Source organism: Phasianus colchicus, chromosome 1, assembly GCF_987193195.1.
Source record: "Phasianus colchicus chromosome 1, bPhaCol1.hap1.1, whole genome shotgun sequence".
Lineage (NCBI taxonomy): Eukaryota > Metazoa > Chordata > Aves > Galliformes > Phasianidae > Phasianus > Phasianus colchicus.
The window spans coordinates 77,737,396-77,761,574 of record NC_143436.1 but is presented as its reverse complement, the minus strand read 5'-3'; the positions used below and the strand labels follow the sequence as shown (position 1 = coordinate 77,761,574).

Sequence of the window (24,179 nt, the reverse complement as noted above, 5' to 3'; positions counted from 1 at the left end):
ATATTGGCCAAACATTCTCCTAAGGGGTAGCAAAGATGCTGTATTCTCTCTCAGAGGTGCAGAAGGCTTTAGTCCTTTCCAGGCATGATGCATCCTGAGCATAGTTACCACTGTCACTAGGAGCCTCCTGGTCTTGCTGAAGCAGTAGTTTTTGACTTCTTCCATTTATTCACACTTATTTTTTTTTTTCCAGCAGAGATGCATACCATATTATAACTGACAAGTGGTCTGCTCCTCTTAGTTTCCTTTTATAGTTCCTTAGCAGTTTGCTACTCATAAACTGGAATTTCTGTTCTGAAGAGAAAAGAAAACAAGCCAAAAAAATTGTTGGGCTCAGGAAGACTGAGGTCTTCTCTTGATACAGAGAGCTGTAGATAAATCAGATTAATCTACAACTGTAGAGGAATCAGCTCATTATTGTTAGTAAAATGACTTGAAAAAGTCATAATTTTTCTGTTTGGAGTTCTTTTATATGATTGTTACTGATGTGATAGCATTAACTTTGTAAGGTCCCTTTTCTGCTTTAAATTGCAGACAGAGTATGCACACTATGAAAATGGACACTATTCCTATCGCATTCATCGTTCTCCTCTCTGTGAATACATGATAAACTTCATTCATAAGCTCAAGCACCTTCCTGAGAAGTATATGATGAACAGTGTGCTGGAGAACTTTACTATCTTACAGGTGGGTCTTAGAACGGTTTTCCTTGGAACTTGGAAACATGCAAGCCCCATGCAAGAGTGCTCTCTTGTTAGTCTAAGCAGATTTCCTTTTACAGCCCAGCATCAAACTATACTTGATATTTCTCAAGTGCTGTACTGTACCTCAAGACAGGAACACTGGAGATCTTAGCTCATGTAGAGAAACAGCAGACCTTCAGTAAGAGAGAGAGAAAAAAAAGAAAGATAAAGTTAATAAGGCAGAGAGATATGGGAAGGAAAAGGATGCAGAGGTCATAGTGAAGGAAGTGCTCATTCTGCTACTGGCTGTGTATGTTTATTCTTTCTGTGTGTTGGTCCTTTACACAAGGTTAAAAAAAAAAAAAAAAAGGGCAGTACTGCAAGGTTACCGTAACTAGATCAGTGTCTGTGTTATGCTATTAGTCTTTCCTGGCTCAGAGGCAGCCCAAATTTGGGAAAAGGGCAAAGTCATCTTAAAAAGTGGATTCTCCTAGTTGACTATGAGTTTTAACCTCTACAAGATGCGTTGCAGATCTTTGCCAAAAAGAACCTGAGACTGGGTGAGCGGAGTTGATTCTGGAGGCTGTATCAAAGAAGGGAAATAGAGTGGTGTTCATTCCATCCTCTGAAGATGTTGTAGGACTTCAGGCAACTCATTACTCTGTTCTGTGGCAAAGGAATCTCAGCTATAATACAAGCTTAATAATATCCTTATACCTCACAGAGTATGAGGTAAAAAGGCTTTACTCTTTCATGTTTCTATTAAGCTCTTCAGCATGTGAAAGAAAAAAATGAGTATAAAGACAGGATTTTTTGTTGTTGTTGTTTTTTGTTTTTTGTTGGTTTTTTTTTTGTTTGTTTTTAGATGAGCAAAAGCATGGTTTGAGCAAGGAAAGTTTGAAAGTGTGTGTGAATACAGTGGAATGCTGTAACTGCTTTCTGCATGCATCTTTCCTCAGTCACACCAAGGACTGCTGTAAAGTTAGCCCCTCTGGGGCGTTGAATAATCTCATGCACTTTCTTCACCTTCTGTCACAGAGAGATGTCTCTCATGTGGGTGCTAGCTCAGTATTTTATATATTGTGTTTGTAGTCTTGCAATCCTGAGCAGTGGGCTGGAAATTTTACACATTGACTGGGGGGCTGAAATCTTGATTTGCAAATTGCTTTGTATCAAGCCTTCCAAGATTTCAGAGCACAGTATTACCAAAAAGGCTCTGATGTCTTACCATAACTCACAAATACCTGCAGAAAGAAGAAGGGTTAGTTCAACTGCAAAAGGTCGTGAAGTAAGAAAAGAAAACAATAGGCCAAAATGAAGGAAATAGTTATTTATGAGTTTGAAAACAGCTCTTTTCTTTCTATTTTTACAAGAGTGGTTGGGCTTTGGTACAGAGCAAGCCTCCAGCTATGCTTTTCTTCTGCAATTAAGTTGGTACTATAGCTGAAGAAAAAGTCTTTTCCAGCAGGAGAGAACTGCATGAAGCTTTAGTCAGGCACAAACCCAGATTACAATAATGTGTAAAAATGTATGGTGACAGAGAGAGGGAAGCTCAGCTAAGAGCTCTGGGTACAGTATTTTGTTTGTCCCTAAATGTAGTGTAGGCAGTACATGCTTCTAAAACCAGGACAGTACTTTTCATCACTATACTGCTGACACTGGGCCTAATACATGCTGCAGAGAAGCTTATATTCCTGAGTGTCATTAAAAAAAGAAATGGGAAAAGAGAAATAACTAGCTACTGTAAGAATGCACCAATATAGCAACCATCCTCCTGATACCTACGATGGATGGAATGGGAGACGTAAAAGTTTCAAATGTGTCAGTCTCCTGTAAAATGAGATAGATCATGAGAATTAGATTGTATGTTTACCTCTAATAAGCAGGATCAGATGATGGAAAAGAACTATTCATGGCTGTGGTATATCAGTGCAGAAGTAGGAATGGGCGTGTCACAGAAGGTGGCCACTCTCAACACAACAAACAGAGCAAAAACTTTTTTTTTTTTTTGCGAATCCCTTCTCTCTGCTGAAATCTCTAACATCAGGGGGCTGGGGAATAGCATACCTGCCTACTTGGTTGGTCACTGCTTGGTCACAACCTTCTTTTATCCTCAGTAGACTCTGCTCATCTCCCTGTCTCTTCATTGCATTGTAGTCCCAACATTGCAGAAGTGCTTTCCTTGGGTGTGTGAGCACGTAGATTGGGGGATGTGATGATTGAGCTATGTGTCATTCCTGTGGAGAATTCTGTTCTTTTCTTACTACTGATTTTTGCTCTCTGTGTTAAAATGTGCAAGCAATGAAATAGCAGATATGATCTCAGCTTCTCTTTTTCTGTCTAGGTTGTGACAAACAGGGACACACAGGAGATCTTGCTGTGCATAGCATACGTTTTTGAGGTGTCAGCTAGTGACCATGGTGCCCAGCATCACATCTACCGACTGGTGAAGGACTAGAGACTATCTGCCCTGAGTCATCCATGAGATGCATGTCTAAGGAAAAAGTCTGTGCTTGAAAATCCCTTGTCTCTTTCCACCAAATTGAAAAATAAACTGCAGATACTGTGTATTTTCAGAAAAGCACATCCAATCTGTTTTATGATTCACAGTGGCAAATATGTATCTCCAAGTTTGTGCAAATGGTGGAAAGGCTTGGAGTCAAAGAAGCAGTCAAATTACTGCTTAAGAGTTTCACTTAAACAGCATTCTCTGGAATGTATTCCTCACATTCTGCAATCCAGCCCTTAAAGCACAAATCAGATGTGATTGTAGACATAGAAGGAGTGGTATACATACACTGATGGTAGTGGTGGCAGCATTCACAAGCTGGACCACAAACATACAGCTTGGCTAGGTGTATGCTATGTCTGATCACAGTGTGTGCACTCACATACATTCATCTGGAGGTCAACACACACACAGACATGCTTACATTTTGATAGATTGCACTGAAAGTAATGCTTCCTATTTTTTCCATGGAAATTACAACATGCACAGTAACACTTCTTTCCATGTAGAAGAATTCAGTTTCATGCCTTTCCTTCACATGCACTTCCATATCTGATGCCATTTTATCAGATTGACCCTCTGCTGCCATCTGATGCATAGCAACAAAATGGACTATCATTGGGAAGGATCAGTGTTTACTACTATACCCCCAACATTTGCTTCTGTGGGCCAATAAAATATGAGACGTTACTTTCAGATCAGCCCTCGTATGTAGATACTTGTTCATCTAGACATGCACAGGAACATGCGTATAGTATTGCCAAGAATGACATTTGGGCAGCAAATCACAAGTGGTTCTCTTTCTGTTTCCAAAGTAATCAAACTCAATCCTTCTCCCTTAGTTGTAAATTGAGATTGTTTACTCAGGTAACTGACTTAACTCGCTTGCTGTGAGTTAATAGTTTTGGTCCCCACAATGCTACTGATGGAGGGGAAGAGGTAGCCATTCATGTTACTTTGAGGGAAGGGGGTGGATGGAGTGATATTCTCTGGCAGTCACTGAACAGGCAGTCTATTGCCTATGACCAGGTAAAGTCTATTAGTGCAGATTTGAAGAGGTGGTTTTAGATGTGTTCTTTCACAATGCAGCATAAGAAGATACCTCACACATTTGTTTCAGATGTTTCCATCCTTGCATTTTTGGCATAGAGAAAAATAATTACTGGTTCTTCAGGCATTTGATCTACTGTCTAAAATCAAAGGATTTATTGGAATTCCAGAAGGTAAGGAGGACTTCAAACATATGCATATGAAATCTGACTTTTTTCGAGAATTAATGAGCTTTGGTGGTACTCCTTTCTACAGATCTCACTGTGATGGTTAAAGTGTTTTGCGGACTGTGTAAAACTTATTCAAGCCTATAATGCTGCCTCCAGGTTTGTAATGCTTAGTTTACGAACTAAGATTGAATATAATCATTTCTGAACCTGTGTTGAAGCTGGGTGAGTTCATTCTTCACAAGAAAGTCATGTCCAAGCAACAGAAAGGAATAAGCTAGTAAAATTCAATTTAAAAGTCAAGATAGTTAGACCCATTACTCAACAATTTTTTATTTTTATTTTTTTTATATCTCAGTCTTCACTGGCAGTTGTCTCTTCCACATCTCCCAAGTCACAGAATCTCAAGGCAGCCACCCACCACAGAAGAAGACCAGGGTTGAGATGATCTGAGGAATCTGAGCATGCTGAAGTCCACAGGACATTATGAAATTCACCTTGGGGTTTTGAGAGAACTGGTAGCTGAAGTTTACTAAGACACAGTCCATTGTATTTGAAAAGCATTGCTGAGATGAAGTCCCCAGTGACTGGAAAAGGGGAAATATAATATTTGTTTTTAAAAAGGGTTAAAAAGGAAAACCCAGGAATTAACAAGTGTCAGACTCACCTCGGTGCCTGATCAAATCACAGAACAGATTCCCCTAAAAACTATGTGAGGGTATATGCAAAATGTTTTACTAGCCTGAGGGGAGAAAGGCACTACAGAGGAACCTAGATAGACTGGATCAATGGGCCAAGGTTAACTGTATGAGTTTCCATAGGGCCAAGTGTTGGGTCCTGCATTTTGGGCAAGGCAACCCTACAGGCTTGGGGAGGAGTGGCTGGAAAGCTGCCTGATGGAAAACGACCTTGGTCCTGTTCTGATGGACAGTCAGCTGAATATGAGCCAGCAGTGTGCCCAGGTGGCCAAGAAGGCCAGAAGCATCCTGCCTTGTATCAGGAATGGTGTGGTGAGTAGGACTAGGGAAGTAATCCTGCCCCTGTACTCGGCCCTGGTGAGGCGTCATCTTGAGTACTGTATTCAGTTTTGGGCACCTCAGTACAGAAGGGACATTGAGGTGCTGGAGCAAGTCCAAGGCTTGTGAAGGGCTTGTAGAATATGCCCTATTAGGAATGACTGAAGGAACTGGGGCTGTTTAGTCTGGGGAACAGGAGGCTGAAGGGAGACATTATTGCTCTCTTCCAATATCTGAAATGTGCTTACAGTGAGAGGGGGATTGGTTTCTTCTCACAGGTGACAAGACAAGGGGAAATGGCCTCAAGTTGCACGAGGGTAAGTTTAGGTTGGATATTAGGAAACACTTCTTTCCAGAAAGGGTTGTTATGCACTAGAATAGGTTCCCCAGGGAGGCTGTTGAATCACCATCCCTGAATGTGTTTAAAAACCATTTGGATGTGGTGCTCAGGGCCATGATTTAGTGGAGGGTTATTAGGGTTATTAGGGTAGCTCAGCCAAAGAAAACATCTAGAAACCAGCTGCCAAACATCTCATTTGCACTGATGTGTTGAAGATGAAGTTGTTAAAGCTGCTGAAAGTTACGGGCAGTGTCAAACAAAACAATATGTGGCAGTGTAATCATCCTGATGGATGAAAAACTTAACATGAGCCAGCAGTGTGCCCTTGCAGCTCGGAAAGCAAATAGTATCCTGGGCTCCATCAGAATCCAGCAGGGACAGGGAGGTGATTGTCCCCCTCTACTGTGCTCTTGTGAGGCCCCATCTGGAGTACTGCGTCCAGGTCTGGAATCCCCAGTACAAGAAAGACAGAGAGCTGTTTGAGAGGGTCCGGAGAAGAGCCACGAAGATGATCAGGGGACTGGAGCACCTCCCCTGTGAGGACAGGCTGAAAGAGCTGGGCTTGTTCAGCCTGGAGAAAAGAAGGCTGCGGGGTGACCTCATTGCAGCATTTCAGTACCTAAAGGGAGCCTACAAGCAGGAAGGGAATCAACTCTTTGAAAGGGTTGATAACTGCAGAACGAGGGGAATTGGTTTTAAGTTGAGGCAGGGGAGATTTAGGTTGGATGTCAGGGGGAAATTCTTTACAGAGAGAGTGGTAAGGTGCTGGAACAGGCTGCCCAGAGAGGTTGTGGATGCCCTGTCCCTGGAGGTGTTCAAGGCCAGGTTGGATGGGGCCCTGGGCAGCCTGGTCTAGTATTAAATGGGGAGGTTGGTGGCCCTGCATGTAGCAGGGGGGTTGGAGATTCATGATCCTTGAAGTCCCTTCCAATCCTGGCCATTCTGTGATTCTGCGATTCTGTGATTCTGTGGTTAGGTTGTGGTTGGACTCGTTGACCTTAAAGGTCTTTTCTAACCCGAGCAATTTTATGATTCTATGATTCTATTCTATGGGGAGGTGACTGAATACATCCAACATGGCTTCACCAAGAGTGAATCATGCCTGACTAACCTGGTGGCCTTGTGTGAGAGAATGACAGCACTGGTGGAGAAGGGAAGAGCAATGGACATCGTCTACCTTGACTTGTGTAAAGCTTTTGATACAGTCCCTCCAGAACTCTCTAAATTGGAGAGTCATGGATTTGATGGATAACCTGTACAGTGGATAAGGAATTGTCTGGATGTCTGTGTCTGAAGAGTCGTAGTCAGTTGCTCAATGTCCAGGTAAGTGGTGACCCTCAAGTGGTGTCTGTCTTGGGCCTGGTGTCTTTACAACTTTATGCATGATGTAGATGGTGGGATCAAGTGCAAGTTAGTGGATAAATGCAAGCTGTGAGGTGCAGCTGACATTTCTAACGAAAGGAATGCCATCCAGAATGATCTTGACAGGCTTGAGGAGTGGGCTTGAATAATCCTCATAAAATTCAAGAAGACTATATAGAAGGTCCTGCACCTGGGTTGATGCCAACACAGAGTTGGTGATGAACTGATTAGATGCATACCTGCAGGGAATGTCTTGGGGATACTGGTGGATGAAAAACTGGAAGCAATTGGATATGAGCATGTAATGTGTGCTTGCAGTCCAGAATGACAATCATATTCTGCATCAAAAGAAATGTGGTCAGGAGGCTGAGGGAGGTGACTCTCCACAGTACTCTGCTCTCGAGACCTCACCTGGAGTACTAGATCTGAGGTTCCCAGTACAAGAAAGACATAGACTGTCTGAGTAGGTTCCAAAGAGGGTAATAAAGATGATCAGAGGGCTGGAGTACCCCTCCTATGAAGACTGGCTGAGAGAGTTGTTGGGCTCCAGTAAGACATCATTGTGGCCTTCCAATACATAAACAGCCTACAAAAAAGATGAGGAGACTCTTTACCAGGGACTGTATTAATGGGACATGGGGCAATGGTTTTAAACTAACAGAGGATAGATTTATGTTGGATATAAGGAAGATTTTTTTTTTCCTATTGGGTTGGTTAGATAACAGAAGAGGTTGCCCAGAGAGGTAGTGGATGTCCCATTACTAGAAATGTTCAGAGTTGGGTTGGGTGGGACTTTGAGCAATCTGATCTAGTGAAAGGTGTCCCTGCCCGTGCCAGGGCAGGGAGGGGAACTCAATGATCCTTAAGCATCTGTTCCAGCTCAAGCCATTCTATGATTCTAAGTTTATTATGGAAAAAATTGAATATGGAATTCCTCTCACAAAATTTTTATCTGAAGTATGTATTTTTGCTGGTTAAGCTGTCAGCAGTTAGATGAAAAGCAAAGGACTAAAGACCGTTAATAAAGATGGCAGATGACTGTTAACTGAAGAGAGGGTGTGTACCGAAAAGATCAGTATAGATGTTTAAACATATTTAATAGATTAATGAGTGACCTGGAGGAGAGAGAAAGTATCAGGGTAACTTAATCTGCAGACAATACTAGAGGACAATTTAGCAAGTTGAGTATGTACTGGAGTAGTTTGAACAGGACTAAAACAAAAATCTTGAATTTGGAGAATAAAATTTTAAGAATGATTTGAAATATAAATTAAAATGTCCTTAAAAAAAATTCTAGCCAACAAAAAACATGAGACAGATGGCATATGAAAGGTGAACTGTCAGAAAGGTAGTCACTGCTTGAAAGTTTTGTAGAGTTGTAGAACCATAGAATCATTGTTTTCAGTTGGAAGGGACCCTTAAAGGTCATCTAGTCCATCCCCTCTGCAACAAAGGATATTTACAGCTAGATCAGGTTGCTCAGAGAGAGCCCCATTCAGCCTGATCATGGATGTCATAAAGGACAGGGCATCCACCACATCTGGGCAATCTGTTCTAGTGCTTTACCACTCTCATTGTAAAAACTTTTTCCTTGTGTCCAGTCTAAATCTTCCCTCACTTAGTCTGAAATCATTTCCTTCTGTTCCATCACAACAAACATGAGAATAAGTTCATTTCTTTATTATAGCCCTCATTTAGATACTGAAAGAGTGCTATCAGGTCCTTTTTGGCAGGGCTTTTTTCCATCCTTTTGTCCCCCACCTTTTATTGATAGTGGGGGTTGCTATGACACAGGTGCAAGACCTTGTACTTGGCTTTGTTGAACCTCATGAGGTTCTCCTGGGCCCACTGCTTGAGTCTATCTAGCTGGATAGCATTCTTTATGCATGTTGACCGCAGAATATAGCTTGGCATCTGGAAACTTGCTGCAGGTGCAGAAATCCCACTGTCAACATAATTGAGGAAGTGTATGTGTACTATTGATCATGGCCTGAACCTCTGATTGACCACCTGAGGCAAGCAATGAGTCAGTTGTGGGAGCACAGGTGAAGGGAATTCACCTGTGCTACCAGTAAGGGTGAAACCAGGCTCCATCTCTCCTAGATCCCATTTAAGAGCTGACTACCACTGAGGAAGGATCTCTTTCTGGAGATTGCTCCTTGTGGAGTTTACTGTGAGCCTACGACACGGGGGAGCATTTCCATTTATTTTGATTATTTTTCCATCGTGATAATCTTACTACACCAGAGGATGAATATTTCACTGTCTATAGAAGATAGTAAAAAGTACCATTAGTACCTTGTGATGCAAAGCCATATTGAAGGGTTTATTCAGTCTGGTGTGCGACTGATCCTGAGGATTTTCATCTTAACAGAAGACCAGAACATGGCTGTGTAAAGTCCTGTTGGGTATGCTTCATACGCAGATGCAATTTCTCAGGTAAGCACAGGCTGCACCAGTACTAGCCTTGCCACACCTCTAAAAACACAGTTGGCTTGGACAATCGATTTGATGTGGAAGAGGAACTAGTTGATTTACTTCTTCATTAAGTTATTGTACACCAGTTTCTTTGTTGTAACTGCCCAAATGCAGGTTTCTATCTACATATAGGAGGTCCATCATAGAATGTTTCTTCACGACACTGTGAAAATGCTGACATGATACCCACTCCATCACACACTTTACTGCTCATAACCTGCATCTAATACAGAACCACATGAGAGAATGAAGGGATGTGGGTAAAGAGAACAGCAAAGCTGATGCTATCAAGTCAGAGCTGGGGAAAGACGATTTTGTTCACGTTATGGGAAGAGGAGTCCATGTATGTATTTGTTCATATAAAATAAACTTTTTCCTCCTAAACTTGCAGACCTTGTATTCCCAAGAGTCTGATTCTAAGGACTATGCAGGGCTATAGTATTGTAGTTTAACCCACAGGTGGCTAAGCACCACACTGTCATTCACTCCCTCCCTCCCCAGGGACATGGGGGAGAGAATAAAAAAACAAATTAGAACTCTGGGTTGAGATAAACCTATTTACCAAGATGGAGAAAAGAAGAAGGAAAATATTCTCTATATACTTAAGTATATACATATAAATTAAGTGATGCACAAGCAATTGCTCACCACCCCCTGACCAAAGCACAGCTTGCCACCTGAGCAGCAGAAGAGAGCAAGATGAACTCTCATTCCCTTCAAAACTCCTTCCACTAAGCTGTCCTAATTCTGTTCCCTCCCAGCTCATTGGGCCGTTCACTGTGAATGGTCTTGGCTTAGCAGGCAACTATAAATGTCAGTGAGTTACTAAGTTGTTTTTTTCCTAGAACCAAAATATAGCATCATATCAGACTGAAGAACACAATTCCATTCCAGCTAAAACTAAGACAGCTAGTGTTGTTAATCTTCTCTGTGGTGCCAAAAACAAGTAGTAAAGGACAGCAGCAATTTTTACATCTACAGAAATATCTGAAATTTGTATGTACACAAACTTCCTGCTGTGCCTCTACCCTTATGTTTCAGAGTACATTTGGATCTGAATGACAAGATGTCTCAGGAGCAGAGGCAAGCAAATTACACACATAGAACAGCACAGAGTGTTATGAGTTTTATTCAGCATACACTCTCTCACATACACAGGCATCCATTTTAGGTAATCCCCATAAGTGGCAACCAGAAATCCCCTAAGCAAGTGCACTATTACTTACCAACACTTGAGAGGTGGCAAACCATTGAAAAAGAGAGAGAAGGAACATGCTGGTGGTGGATTCAATAGGTAGTGCCAGCAGGTTATCACCTGCTTCAAAGTATACTTTTCATCTCTCTTCTACTGCAGATGCTCCTAAGAATCTGCAGGGTTTATTTTTCCACTTGCATGCTGTACCTTTGTGGCCAACATGTCGAACGCCTGCTTCAAAACAAGCTCTTGCAAAAAACAAGATAAGCTACCAGGGTCAGCTCTCTCTACAAAATAAGGTATTTGTGCATACAGCCACAGACATCACTTCCACTAAAACTGTCAGAATACTTTGTTCCATCCCAAGATCATTCTTCAGTCAGAAGCCTTCGGTACCTAACACAACTTCCAATGTTATAGCTCTTAATTTTAGAGGGGACATGCCATTTGAAGATGAGGTAGTTTGCCCTTTCAGAAGTATAATTTTTTTCCAATTGTCATATACTTGCTTTTTAGAACTTGCTTTCATTTTTCAGTCCTTCTTCAGAGGAATGATACATGTTAATAATTAGTATCAGCACCCATGCTACAGCAGATGCTATTACTACTCTTTCCTCAGTTAAGAATGCTTGTTCTAATTTATTAAAAAATTTTGCTATCTTTGAAGGGGATTTAATAAAAGGATCATTGTCCCCTATATGGAAACTGCTGAGTCATCTCATCATCTCAATCACTGATGGAGCACCTGGACTCACAGAATCACAGGATGGCCAGGGTTGGAAGGGGCCTCAAGGATAGGTCCATAGATAGAAGCAGAGATGAAGGCAATTGCCCCGTGTGACCAAAAAGGGTAGATCTGGGCTCCACCTCATTTTAAGGGCTGACTGCCACTGAGGAAGGATTTCTTGTTGCAATTCTCTCCTTTGCGGAGTCTTCCTATGAGCCTAGATCTCTGAATATGGACGAGCATCCTTTTTTTGTAACACTTTCTCATTGCACATATTTGAGATGGGTCCTGCTGTTCTTATGTTTGGCAAGCCAGGCAGGAACACAAATATTTAATAAATAAATAAATAATAAAGCTTTATTTTTGAACATTAAGTGGGCCAAGGGGGAGAAAGTTGTCTCTCTAGATAAAAATCTGCCAGGGCATATCCTGGCATTTCTGGGATCCCCTTATTATGAATCAGTGGCCAAAGTAGAAAAATAGTGCCCTTTGTGAGTCACTGATAATATTTTTTCAATTCCCATCCTGCATGGCAGAATATTTCTACTGATTGGGTAAAAAACATTCTAATTACAAAAGAGTAACAACTAACTGCATCCACTGTGGTATGGCCACTATTAATGGTGTTAAATTGCACAGAACTTTCAATACATTAAGAAATGAGAATCAGTTACTGCATGATAGCACTGAGAAATCTGAACAACAGCTTAGTGTGTTGTTGGAGGAGAAAAAAAAAAAAAAAAAAAAAATCAAGCTTAATTTCCCTTTTAAAACAAATTCAAAATATCTTGTTGAAAAGTACCCAGGTTCCTTAATCAGTGGATCTGGGTAATCCAAAGGGAAAAATCACAAGGTTGGATGGATCTCAAAAACCCACTTGAGGCAGATCCCTTTGAGATTCAATGATTCAACCTGTAGTAATGCAAAAAGAAAAGCCAAAATAATTACAGGGTTGACCAGCAGGGATGTCCCCTGATCAGTAGCCCCCTGCTCAAACACACCTCCATATAACAACTTGCCCTTACATGACAGCTGAATTGAAGGACTTAGTGCAATGGTTCCAACAAAAACCAAGGGAAAGTATACTGGCCCGGTTACTTCAGTTGTGGGACATGGGAGCAGAGAGTGTTGTGGTCAATGGACCAGAAATTTATGTACTGGCATCCATTATCTCACACCCTAACCTTAGGCAAATGTTGTACACCACTGTGCAACATAATGATGAAAACCATGCATTAATAGATTGATAGTGGAATGCCTATCACTTGGCCCAATAAGGTTGATGTTCTGGTACATACAGGCTTATGGTCCTCCATGGAGGACCTCCAAACGTATAGTCATGAACTAGGGATGAAAGAGACAATATAAGAGGAAACTTTTGAAGCTTTAGCTTAGTAAAATTTTTGCCTAGAATGAGAAGACCTAATTTTACAGCAGGCACCCCTCCATCAATATAAAACATTAGTGTCTACATCAAATCCTTGGTAGCCTTAAAGGCCATTGTTCTGCAGGCCAAGCAGTTGGTGGTTGATCTGGGAGAGATGGAGTGCTTGAGAGCAAGCTGCAATGTTAGGACATTAGAAGGGGCTGAAGTATTTCCAGTAATTAAAACCAGGACACCCGCCTCTCAGATACCCTGACTGGGTCCAATATAGGTGTCTCAAAAACAAAAGTTTAAATGATCTTATGCAGGCCGGGCTGGCCTACACCAAGATTGATCGCCAACTCAATCACGTTCTGCTTCAATTGTGGAAACAGTTAAGGGATGATCAAAAATTTCAAAAGACCCCCAAAAGAGCAGGGGTATGAATGATTGAACAAGCCCCAACAAAAACTTGGAATTTAGAGTACATTATAGTTCCAAATAAAAGGAAAAAGCTGCCTCAGGTGACTTGGGCTAAAATGCTCGAGCCACCTGAGGAAAAAGATTTGACAATCGCACAACTAATGGCACAACAGGGTATACTAGGTCCACCATAACTAGGACCTTCCGATGGGACTGGAGGCCCTAGATTGATTTAAAGGTTTTCAGGTCCCAGAAGAACAGACAGTGTGTGGATGCAGTTCATTGGATACAGATATGAAAACATCAACTATTTATGGGGATCCAACCAAGTATAATGGGGATAGAGTGATGATCTGTGGTTTTGGGGTACAGACCATTCCTGTCTTCCTGTCACCCAGACAAGGTTAAGGTTGGGGGTCAGGTACCTCCTGCCCTGGGAGTATAAGGTATCTATTGCCCCATTCCCAGAGTACATCTAGGGTATAGACATTTTATGGGGTCTGGATCTCCAGACAACTGTAGGAGAGTTCAGACTCTGAAACAGGTGTATTAGTGTCTGGGAGGTGCAGGAGAGATATCATGCAAAGCATGAGTCTAGTAATCCAGTGTGGTTCTAGCAGGCAAATAATGTGAAGCAGTATGGACCTCTGGGGGGAGGGGTTAGGGGGAGGAAAGGCAGGAGGAGTAGGCAAGATGAAATATTGAGGACTATGCTGGAATTAGAAAAAGCTGGGATCATAAGGCTTGCACATAGACCATATAATTCCCTCATGTGTCCAGTGCGGAAGTCAGATAGCACATGTAGAATGACAGTAGATTATGGAGAATTAAATAACGTCACACCACCTTTTCATGCAGCCAGTCCCAATATCACCTCCCTAACAGAGGCATTGAGTAGGGAAAAAAAACCTACCTAGTCCTAGACTCGGCAAATGCGTTCTTCAGTATTCCAATTTCTGAACAATCCCTTGACCAGTTTGCATTTACATGGGGAGGCAGGCAGTGGACCTTTCAGGTCCTGACACAGGGGTATGTACATTCGCCAATGTATTGCCTTAACCTAGTGGTGCGTGACCTGGCTAATTGGGGCAAACCTAATAATGTTAACTTGTATCATTATATTGATGATCTCCTGTTGACATCTAACTCGCAGGAGGCAGTAGGACAGGTGGTAGATCGTTGACCACCTATCTGCAGGGAAAAGGGATGGGTCTACCTGTCTGTAAAATTCCTGGGGGTAGTTTGGTCAGGAAAGACCAAAGTATTATGCAGCAGTAATAGATAAGGTTCAAGCATTCCTAGTCCCTACAACACCAAAGCAGCTGCAGGCATTTTTAGGTATATTGGGATACTGGTATTCCTTTATACCTCATTTAGTACAGCTGCTGAGACTGTTATATAGACTCACGAAAAAGGGACAACTATAGGACTGGGAAAGAACAGAACATGAGACATTCCAAAAAGCAATACTGGCTGTTAAACAAGCCCAGGTGTTGGGTATATTTGATCCTACCTCTCAGCTGACGTGGATGTTCATGTCACTCAGGATGGCTTTGGCTGGAGCCTGTGGCAATGCCAGAGTTCCATTCGAACCGTGATCGGGTTTTGGTCTCAGGTCTGGCACAGAGCAGAAGAAAGATACAGTATGATTGAGAAACATTTATTAGCTATCTATTCTGAGTTGCAGGCAGTAAAGGCAATAACTCAAACAACTAAGGTTGTGGTGTATGAATATAAAGATGTTATAATTATGAAATAAACAAGAAAGCTTAGCAAAGCAGATTATAATAACAAAAAGAGAATAGATAGAAAGCTTACCCGTGTCCTGGGCTCACTGCAAAACTCCAGAGGAGAGATGTCTTTTCTCACTGGTAGTCAGCTCTTAAATGGGTCTAGGAGAGGTGGAGCCAGGCTCCCCCCCTTCTGGCAGCACAGGTGAATTGCCTTCACCTGTGCTCCCGTGGCTGACTCATTGCTTGCCTCAGGTGATCAATCAGTTCAGGCCCTGATTCAGCAGTTCCCATACACGTGGTAAAAACAATGTTCCCATAAGAGCCAGGTGGCCCAAGCCCAGCCTATGGCATGTTGGGTCAATTACATCAGCCAGAGGAGGGAGCAATCTGTCTTCATCGCTGCTGAAAGAAGAACTTCAGAAGTTCCTTGGCCCAGTGGCATACCATAGCGACATGCCAGAAGAGATGATGGTTGCTCCACTAGAAAAGAGTCTTGTCCAGGAAGGGGAAATATCCCATTCCTGAAGACGCCTGATATATGGATGGGTCCAGCAAGGGTAACCCAAGCAAGCGGAGAGCAGTAGTGTACCATCTCTCCACTGACACAATATAGTTTGAAGACGGGGATGGTCAAAGTAGCCAATGGGCAGAGCTGAGAGCTGTGTAGATGGCTATCACCAAGGAACATGGTGACATCTGCACAGATAGTTGGGCTGTGTCTTACACAGATAGTTGGGCTGGAGTCTTGCTCTTTGGATTGTGCAGTGGGCCATCCAGGACTGGACCATCCACGTCTGATCGATCTGGGGCAAGGAGATGTGGTTAAACAAATGGAATGTGGTTAAACACAGAACCATATGTGTCTATGACATTTCTGGACATCACCCCAATGCAGTCATCAGAAAATGATGAAGCTGAAACATTGTCTTGAGTATGGTGGATTGAAAACTCTTCTTCCCAGAATATAGCCCACTGGCTACATCAGAAGCTGCGACATGCCAGACAGAAGACTGTGGGCAGCAGCCAAAGCCTGGGGGATGTCTATAACATTATCAGATATCATCCAGGCATGTCAGGATTGCGATGCTTGCTTGAAGATGAGACCAAAACCCTTGCCAGAGTTGACTGCCCACCCTTCCAGAGGACATAAACCTCTCTGAAGGTGGCGAGTTGATTATATAGGCCCTCTCCTGTGATCTGATGTCAACGGTTTATAGGCTGGTTCGGCCCAGTTCTGTGACCAGTGGAGCGGAGGGATTTCGCAGAATTCATGCCTCCGGAAAAGAGAAACAGGGGACCCCAAAATAATTAAAAAAAGCAGCAATGATCTGAGGAGAAACAAACTAATTTACTAAATATAATATCGGAATGCAAAATAACACACTATAATACAATATAATTAGAATTGAAGCTAACAAATCAAATATAATGAGAGAGAGAATGTCCGAAAGGTGGATAGGCCTCACCATAATGCTGAGGTGAGATGCGCAGTCCGATTGAGCAGCAGGGAGACAAAGAAGAGCAGACGAAGAAGAGCGAACAAAGAAGAGCCCATCAGATGACCTTGCCAGGAGTTATATCTCCTCTCTGACCACAAAGCCCCCTGGGGAATTGTTCTTCTTCTCTTCTGGACAGGTACCCAGATCTTGAGCATTAACACTTTAAGTCCCAGTGGACCTCATGATGTTATGATGTGGAATACCGATAACCAAAAATCACAAAACCATGACATCTGAGAGGGCCAGATATGCATTAACTTGCATCAACATGGCAAGTGGACAGATGCAGACCTACCTGGTACCAAAAGTACCAAGTTAATGGCAGCTTATGGGACTCCACAGGTCATTGACAGTGACCAGGGTACATACTTCATGGGTACAATGGTACAACACTGGGCAGAAGAGAACAACATTGGATGGCAATTTGATCTGCCATAGAATCCAATGGGAGCAGACCTTGAACATTATAATGGCATCTTTAAGCCTGCTTTGCAGATAGACTCTTGGTGCTTGCAGGGGTGGGTGAAGAGATTGCACGAAACCCTGCGGGACCTGAACAAAAGACCTGGGGATGGCAGATGCATCAGACAACTTGGGCCTCCCCTCTTAGGATCTAAACTGTGGGCACTGGAAGTCAACTGAGACCCCAAATTGACAATGAAAATAACCTTCTGCTTCCTGCTCCTGACAATCTAGAATCTGGTACCCATAGAATAGAATGGCCCTGAAAGGTGCAAGTAGGACAAAAGTGGTGTGGCCTACTTGCACCTGGGGAGAATACTCGATGCGGGGGGATTAGTGGTTCCTCGGTATATGGCCTATTGACATTGTGGTCAATGTTCCTTTTGCTAAAGGGACCCTAATTGTGTCCCTGTGGCAGACCAGGACCACCCTCTTTGGTACTTGATATATAGGTAGTCACAGATATCCAGCCAAAGGGTGTGATACAGATGGACAGGACATACCCCAGTACAAGCTGAAGTGTTGACTCAGGATGGCCTGTATCTTGCACGGAGGACAGACCTCCCCTCTTAGTGCCTCTGAAACATCTGTACTGTTCCCTGTGAGTCTTTGGAGACTCTAGGATCACCAGAAGGAGCAAAATGTCATTGAAGCACTTCAATCTCACTGTGAGATCAAGAATGACACCCACTGATGACTTATGTGGGACTGATGGAGCATAAGATGGACTTACACCAAATAACTACATGCCTCCAGTAACACCGTGGAGCACTAGCCCATGAGAGAATATGAACTTCAACTATGAACTAATCATCAATTATCTTACATTGTGTCAACCCACATTGAATTGCAATGGGCGATTGTATAAGTGTCACAGTATGCTGGATCCCGGTATTAGGGAAGAATCACCCTCCATCTGGCTCAATCATTGGTTCATTCTATGAAAGGATGGAGTGTTTGGATGCTGAGTCACAGCCTGAACCACTGACTGAGCACCTGGAGGAAAGACCTGGTCCATCCTAGAAGCACAGATGAAGGATGTACGACCAAAAAGGGTGGATCCAGGCTCCACTGATTTTAGACCTAATTTTAAGGGCTATCTGCCACCAAGGAAGGATCTCTTGCTGCAGTTCTCTCTTTTGTGGAGTCTTCCTGTGAGCCTAGACCTTTGGACATGGGTGAGCATCCTTTTTTTGTAACACCTTTTCATTGCATGTAATTACTGGTCCTTGCTGCCTTTATATCCCCATTCTTCAATAATTTGAGCAGTACTCAGCCATGAGGAATCCAGGAATCCTGGGGTTTCCTTCAGGAGCTCCACCTTTGGGGTATTAGGGGTCCCAATGACCAGCCAATGCATTATCCTTTTAAAATAATCCATCCTAAGTATGTACACTGCTGTTACTTTTGCCTGGCTTGCCAAGTGTAACATAATAGCGTGACAGTGACAGCAAAGCAGCAAGATCCCAGGCCACAGCAAGTAAGGAGTTGCTCAAACACAGCAGCAGTGGAGAGAGTAGTGGAGAGAAGGGAAGGACGACTACCAATCCTTAAATGAGGTCTGGAAAGGAGTGGATCCTCCCCTGGGTTCGCAGTTGGCCCTGCCTTCCTAATAGGTGCTCAATCACTGTTTCAAAACATAACATTTCCACTACACTTTGTATGGCTGGTAACTAAGGTCAGTCAAGCTTGGAGGAAGACAAGCCAAGCACTTTAAGTATCTAGGAAACAGAGTATCTCAAATTACTTGCTGTTTTGTGTATTGCATGAGAAATTCATGCAGTCCTACTCTTGCCCAGTGGGTGTCATTTTTAACCACAGTGAGGTGTGAAATCACCTGGAACTGAATTAATTAAACAAAACAAGCACCCATAGTCACCCATGAAAGTATGAACAGCACCAAGTGACTATAGCTCATTACCAATACATGCATCTGCCTGTGCCAGCTCCATGCAGTTTCCTTCATAATCTTTGAACAATGTACGAAGTAGAAAAAAAATCAAATAACTTCACTAATGAAACAACAACTGATCCTTGGGAAAAGTTTTTTTGGCAAAAGTAGACAACATATATGTTTAGAAATTGAAGCCTGCATGTAGAAAGGGCAGTGTTTAATTTCCAGCAGTAGAGTATTTCTTGTGGCATGTATTTGCACTCTTCTGCAAATGTCAGCCTGCATGCACTCACTGCAGTTTGTACTGGCGAAGTTGATGCCATGGAAAAGTCCCTAATGGAGATGAGACCTAGAACTCTACTTAGTCTATCATGAATAAAAACCCAAGTTATTACAGTTATAATATTTTATCGAGGCAATGAATACAAACCAACTGGCAGAAGAACATTCCACATCTTAAGACAGACCATTTAAGGATACCCGTACAGGTCTTTTATGCTCTTAGCAGCAACCTAGCAGCTAGGTGCTTCTGCCTCTTCTCTGGCACTGTTTCTTTCCACTCTTGCTCTTGGAACTTGGGTCTCCTTCATGTCAGTAACTAGAATCAGAAAAATACCTACCCTTCAAAGTACTCAGGGAAAAAAAAGAAAAAAAAAAAAAGCAGAAAATGAAATGTTTAGAAAGCTCATTTTTATGGAGGCTAGCAGAAGTAGATGGAGTATTGAAAACTCTGATCATGGAGTCTTTTGTGCTGATTATTTGACATTTTTTCCTGGCTGAGGTATTTTGCTGAAGGTTGAAGCTCCACTTTTAAATTCTACATGTCTTGCTTATTTAGGAAAAATAACCTTTCCGAGACAGGATGTTTTTCTTCAAAGACTCAAGATGGCCATAAGTAAGAAACAAGGACAGACATCCTTGAGATGAATCCAAAACAAGTCCAAAACAGTAACCAATCAAAAGGTGCCCAATTATGGACAAAGTGAGGACTAGGATACCTCCCTAACTGACCACCAAAGGTTATCTAAGATCCCGCACGCAAGCACAGATTCAAATATAACATATAGCCTTGCACTTTCAAAACTCCATGAGTTTTGATAAAAAAAAATAGCTAGGTGTGACTTAGAAAGGCATGTAGTGAAAACTTTTTGGACTATAAATAGAAGATAGTATAAAGATTCTATGCCCTGGATCTGTGGAGATTTTCCACTTAGTGGCCTGTGCAGAATAAATCAAAGTCTCTTCTCTAAGCTCTTGCCTTTTTCAATGTGTTTTGAGAGATTAAATTGACAACAATATGAGCTAAAGGCTTCTGTCCCCTTGCAGACTGAGTGACAAATCTTCACAAAAATACTTAAAAAGATCAAAAAGACTGTAGATCTCTGTCCCTAGTGCTTTCTTTCTGCAAATCTCACCAGAAGAAACCATCAGAACTACAAGCCAGCTGCAGAAAATAAGGGAAAATAAACACCAAAAAGCAGCACATGTTAAAAAAGAACTAGCATAGTTTTATGAGGAAAGTCTAAACTGAACTGTAATCAATCAAAATAAATGAAGATTGGACTGTCTTACGAACGTAGTTTCTTCTGGGACAGACATTAGAAAACCATTAAATATATAAGCAGTTGCTGCAAAATCAAAGAACAAGAAAGGAAAAATGGATCCTCCAGATCACTTTACAGTCACAACACTGGGGCATTAGGTGACAAATGACAAAAGTGGGGATTTAAATATCCATGTTGCAAATCAGCTTAAGTTTGCATTCAGCTATGTCTCCTTTCTTTTCTAACCTACATGCTTCAGTTTATCAACCCTACATTATACAGCTTCAGCTGTATATATATTCATATATATATATATATTCATGGAATCATGTCAAACTTAATTACTGAAATGGTTCTACTTAGCGATAAGACACAACAAACCATGGGTCTGAGCAACATAGAACTAGGCAGGACAGGAGCCCCTCCCTTACTTCAAAGCCAAAAGAAACAATTCAGATAAGAAAAGTTCATCTGAATTTTTTCATTTATATGTGTGGGAACCTTATAAGTGGACACTGACAACAAAGAAAACATGTAAGTAGGCCTAGAGGAAGAAGCAGGGATTTAATTAAATCTCTTTATCCTCCTGTTTCTAGACCCAGAATTCTCTTTTCCTGAGTATTACATACGTGCTTTAGCTTTTGGCATAATGGCTTCCCAGTGACTTTTTCTTCCATATTATCCGGCTCATTTTTCATTAGTTCTTTGACTTCTTGAACTAGATAATGGAGATGAAGAATTTGAGTGGTGACAACAAAGAACAAGAGCTGATTTACACTGGTAGGAATGCCCTCAAACTTGTGTTAAAGATGTGGTGGAGACAAAAAGAACATGTCCAAAGCTGCTCGAGTGTCATGCTTCTTCATCAATCCTACATCACTAGTCTGCATCAATACTGAGGGCAGCATAAATACCAAGACAAACAGGGTGATCACATACTAACCTAATTCTTTCCCCTCTTCTCAGTGGTCCTCATAATGTGGCAAGATGGTTCGCCAGTCAGTGTTGTCAAAGCCCAGGTGCTGGATTGCTAGGATGTAGGTGACAAACTTAATGATATGTGAGATATTTCATATTAAATCCAGCATCTGCAAGTCCTCAGTAGGTCTTTAGAATGAAACTGCTGCAGGACAGCAAACCCTGTGATTTTCCTGGCAGACAGGGATGTCTCCATCGATGTTGTCTTCCTCTGAGGACTGAGTGGATGATTGTGTTCTTTCGGTGAATTCAAAGTCTAGATTATGGTTAGAGTATTGTGCACTGAATATTCAGAATTTGATGTGATCTGCAGAAGATCCAAGTAATTAAAAATTCTAAGATGATTAAAAATCCCAGTTAATAAGAAAGCTAAGTACTAAATTTCTGTGAAACAGAACCCTACAATATTTACTAAAAAATTGTGTAATAAGCTATGCTGATAACTAAATTTTTATGTGATATTAAAGCTCTAATCATAGCCACAACCCACTGTCACCACTGCTGAAACACATCAGCCACTGCCTCACTGTGCTCGCATCCACTGTTTGGTCTCTAAAACCATTCAGCAAGTATCATTGAATGTTAGTGGGTGCTTTTTTTTCTACACGGAGGAATTTAATGACACACCTTCACCTCATACACATTTCCATGTCAGACACCATTTTGTCAGACTGTCCTTCTGCTGCCATCTGTCACACAGGAATAAAAGATAGTGGAATTTTGGTGGGAAGATTCAGCCTCTACTGCCATAACATCAATACTTGCCTCTGATGGGCCACCATAATGAAACAGGAGGTGAGCAGCCCTCACAAAATATACAATACTGTTAATATATAAGTAACAAATCATTTTAATATTAATTTTTTTCTTAAAACGTTGAAAAAAAGAGAGAGGAACAAAACTGTAAAACTAGTGGGATATTTGACCTTGTTTTTGTGAAACCAAAGCATCATTCTGATTTGATGGCAGTGGTTGCAATTCTTAGTGAGGTTTCAAGGTATTCATCAGATTTTTGATGAAATTTGACTCTTCCTGTGCTTCATCCTAGATAATAATTGTTTAAAATGTGTATACTGACAAAAAATGATGATATGAATATGGTATGATTGTGAAGGGAAGGATGTTTTTCTCTGCTAGGACAGAGATTATGAAAGTCTAGTAAAGAGTCACAATCAGATTTTTGAGTTGAATATCTGATTGCATCTCCATATATTCCATTTGAAAATTTGCAGGTGATGTATTTATATAAACTGAAAATGGTCCTTCAAATGTAAATTGATTTTTTTTTTTTTTCCTGGCAGACTTGAAACTCCAAGCAGTGCGGTGATGTTGACACAACCAAGAGATGAGATGCGATCCAGAGAGACCTAGATGGGCTTGAGCTAGATGGGCTCAGGAGAACCTCATGAGATTCAAGAGAGGCAATCTCTTCTACCAGTACAAGCTGGGGTATGAAAAGATTAAGCAGAGCCCTGTCAAAAAGGACCTGCTGGATGGCAAGCTGAACATGAGTCAGCAATATGCCCTTGCAGCTCAGACAGTCAACTGTGTCCTGGGCTGCAAGAAAAGAAGCATGTCCAGCAGTCTGAGTGAGGCGCTCCTGCCCATCTGTTCTGTCCTGGTGAGGCCTTGCCTGCAGTACAGTGTTGAGATGGATCTGTTGAAGTGCATCTAGAGGATTGCAACTAGAGCCCCAAAATGACTTTGACTAGAACTACAAAAATGTAGTACACTTGGATATAACACTGCTTGTGCTTATGTAAACAGGTAAAGAATATAGCATCATGCTGTCTCTGCTGAGAAAAAGAACAAGAAAAGCAACCAAACTGTCAAACTTGTTCTCCATTGCCTACACTCATTTCTTGTACTTCTCATTTTTGAGGAAATGGTTCTTTATCTCCAGGATACTCTTATTTAAAGATTGAGCACTATTCTTCAATGAAGAACCTTCAGTTGTCAGGTACAATAGCAGTTATTACGTCACAACTACAGCATACAGGAGATGGAGCTTTTTTGGAACTTAGAAACAAAGAGCCAAATGAAATTATCTTCACAAGTCTCTTTCTCCTGCTGCATTGCAGGAGAGATTTCCTTTGTTACTTGCTCCAAGATAAACACATAGCAACATGTGTACATTTGTACATAAATAAAGAACAGAATACTGCTGCACAAGCTCTCACCAGAAGTGAGATGCAAGCATGACAGTTGTGTTGTTGGCATCATGGTGCTCAGGATGCTCAGAGACTGCTGCATCAAGCAGTATGTAAGAATACACACACAGGACAGGATGGAAACTATGAGAGAATATATCGATGTGAGTATGCCCCTTAAATAAAGAAGTGTAGCAATAGGAAAGGAAATGTGTATAAATGAATCTGGAAATGCGAAAGTCAGCTTCCTTGTGGGGAAGGAAGCTTCCCTGTCCCTGGAGGTATTCAAGGCCAGGTTGGATGGGGCCCTGGGCAGCCTGGTATAGTATAAAATGTGGAGGTTGGTGGCCTGCCTGCGGTGGGGAGGTTGGAGCTTCATGATCCTCGAGGCTCTACGCAAATACAGTTCCTCCAAAAAGGTCTGTGTCCATAACTGCACTGCTCTACTTTTGTAAATATTTCTACCTCAATCTGAGGCCACTTCCCAACTAGCAATCCAAACTGGAACTTTCCCAAGCTGTGTTGGTACTCTGAAGACATCTCTGAATACAATGTTGTCTCCAATAACTTTTTGTTGAACTTAATGGACAATCAGAAGAAGGCAAG

At 41.8% G+C, this 24,179-nt stretch overlaps 1 protein-coding gene across 5 annotated transcripts in view; it reads left to right on the top strand.

Moving 5' to 3' along the window:
• Positions 1-3,666, top strand: part of TEAD4 (TEA domain transcription factor 4) — a 64,330-nt gene extending 60,664 nt beyond the window's left edge. For all 5 annotated transcript variants that reach the window (XM_031611543.2, XM_090148300.1, XM_090148301.1 and 2 more), the window contains 2 exons: positions 535-687; positions 3,028-3,666. In XM_031611543.2, coding sequence (XP_031467403.2) covers positions 535-687; positions 3,028-3,141 — 267 coding nt within the window. In that variant the 3' untranslated portion in view covers positions 3,142-3,666. The remainder of the gene's footprint in view (positions 1-534; positions 688-3,027) is intronic.
• Positions 3,667-24,179: the final 20,513 nt, after the last annotated feature.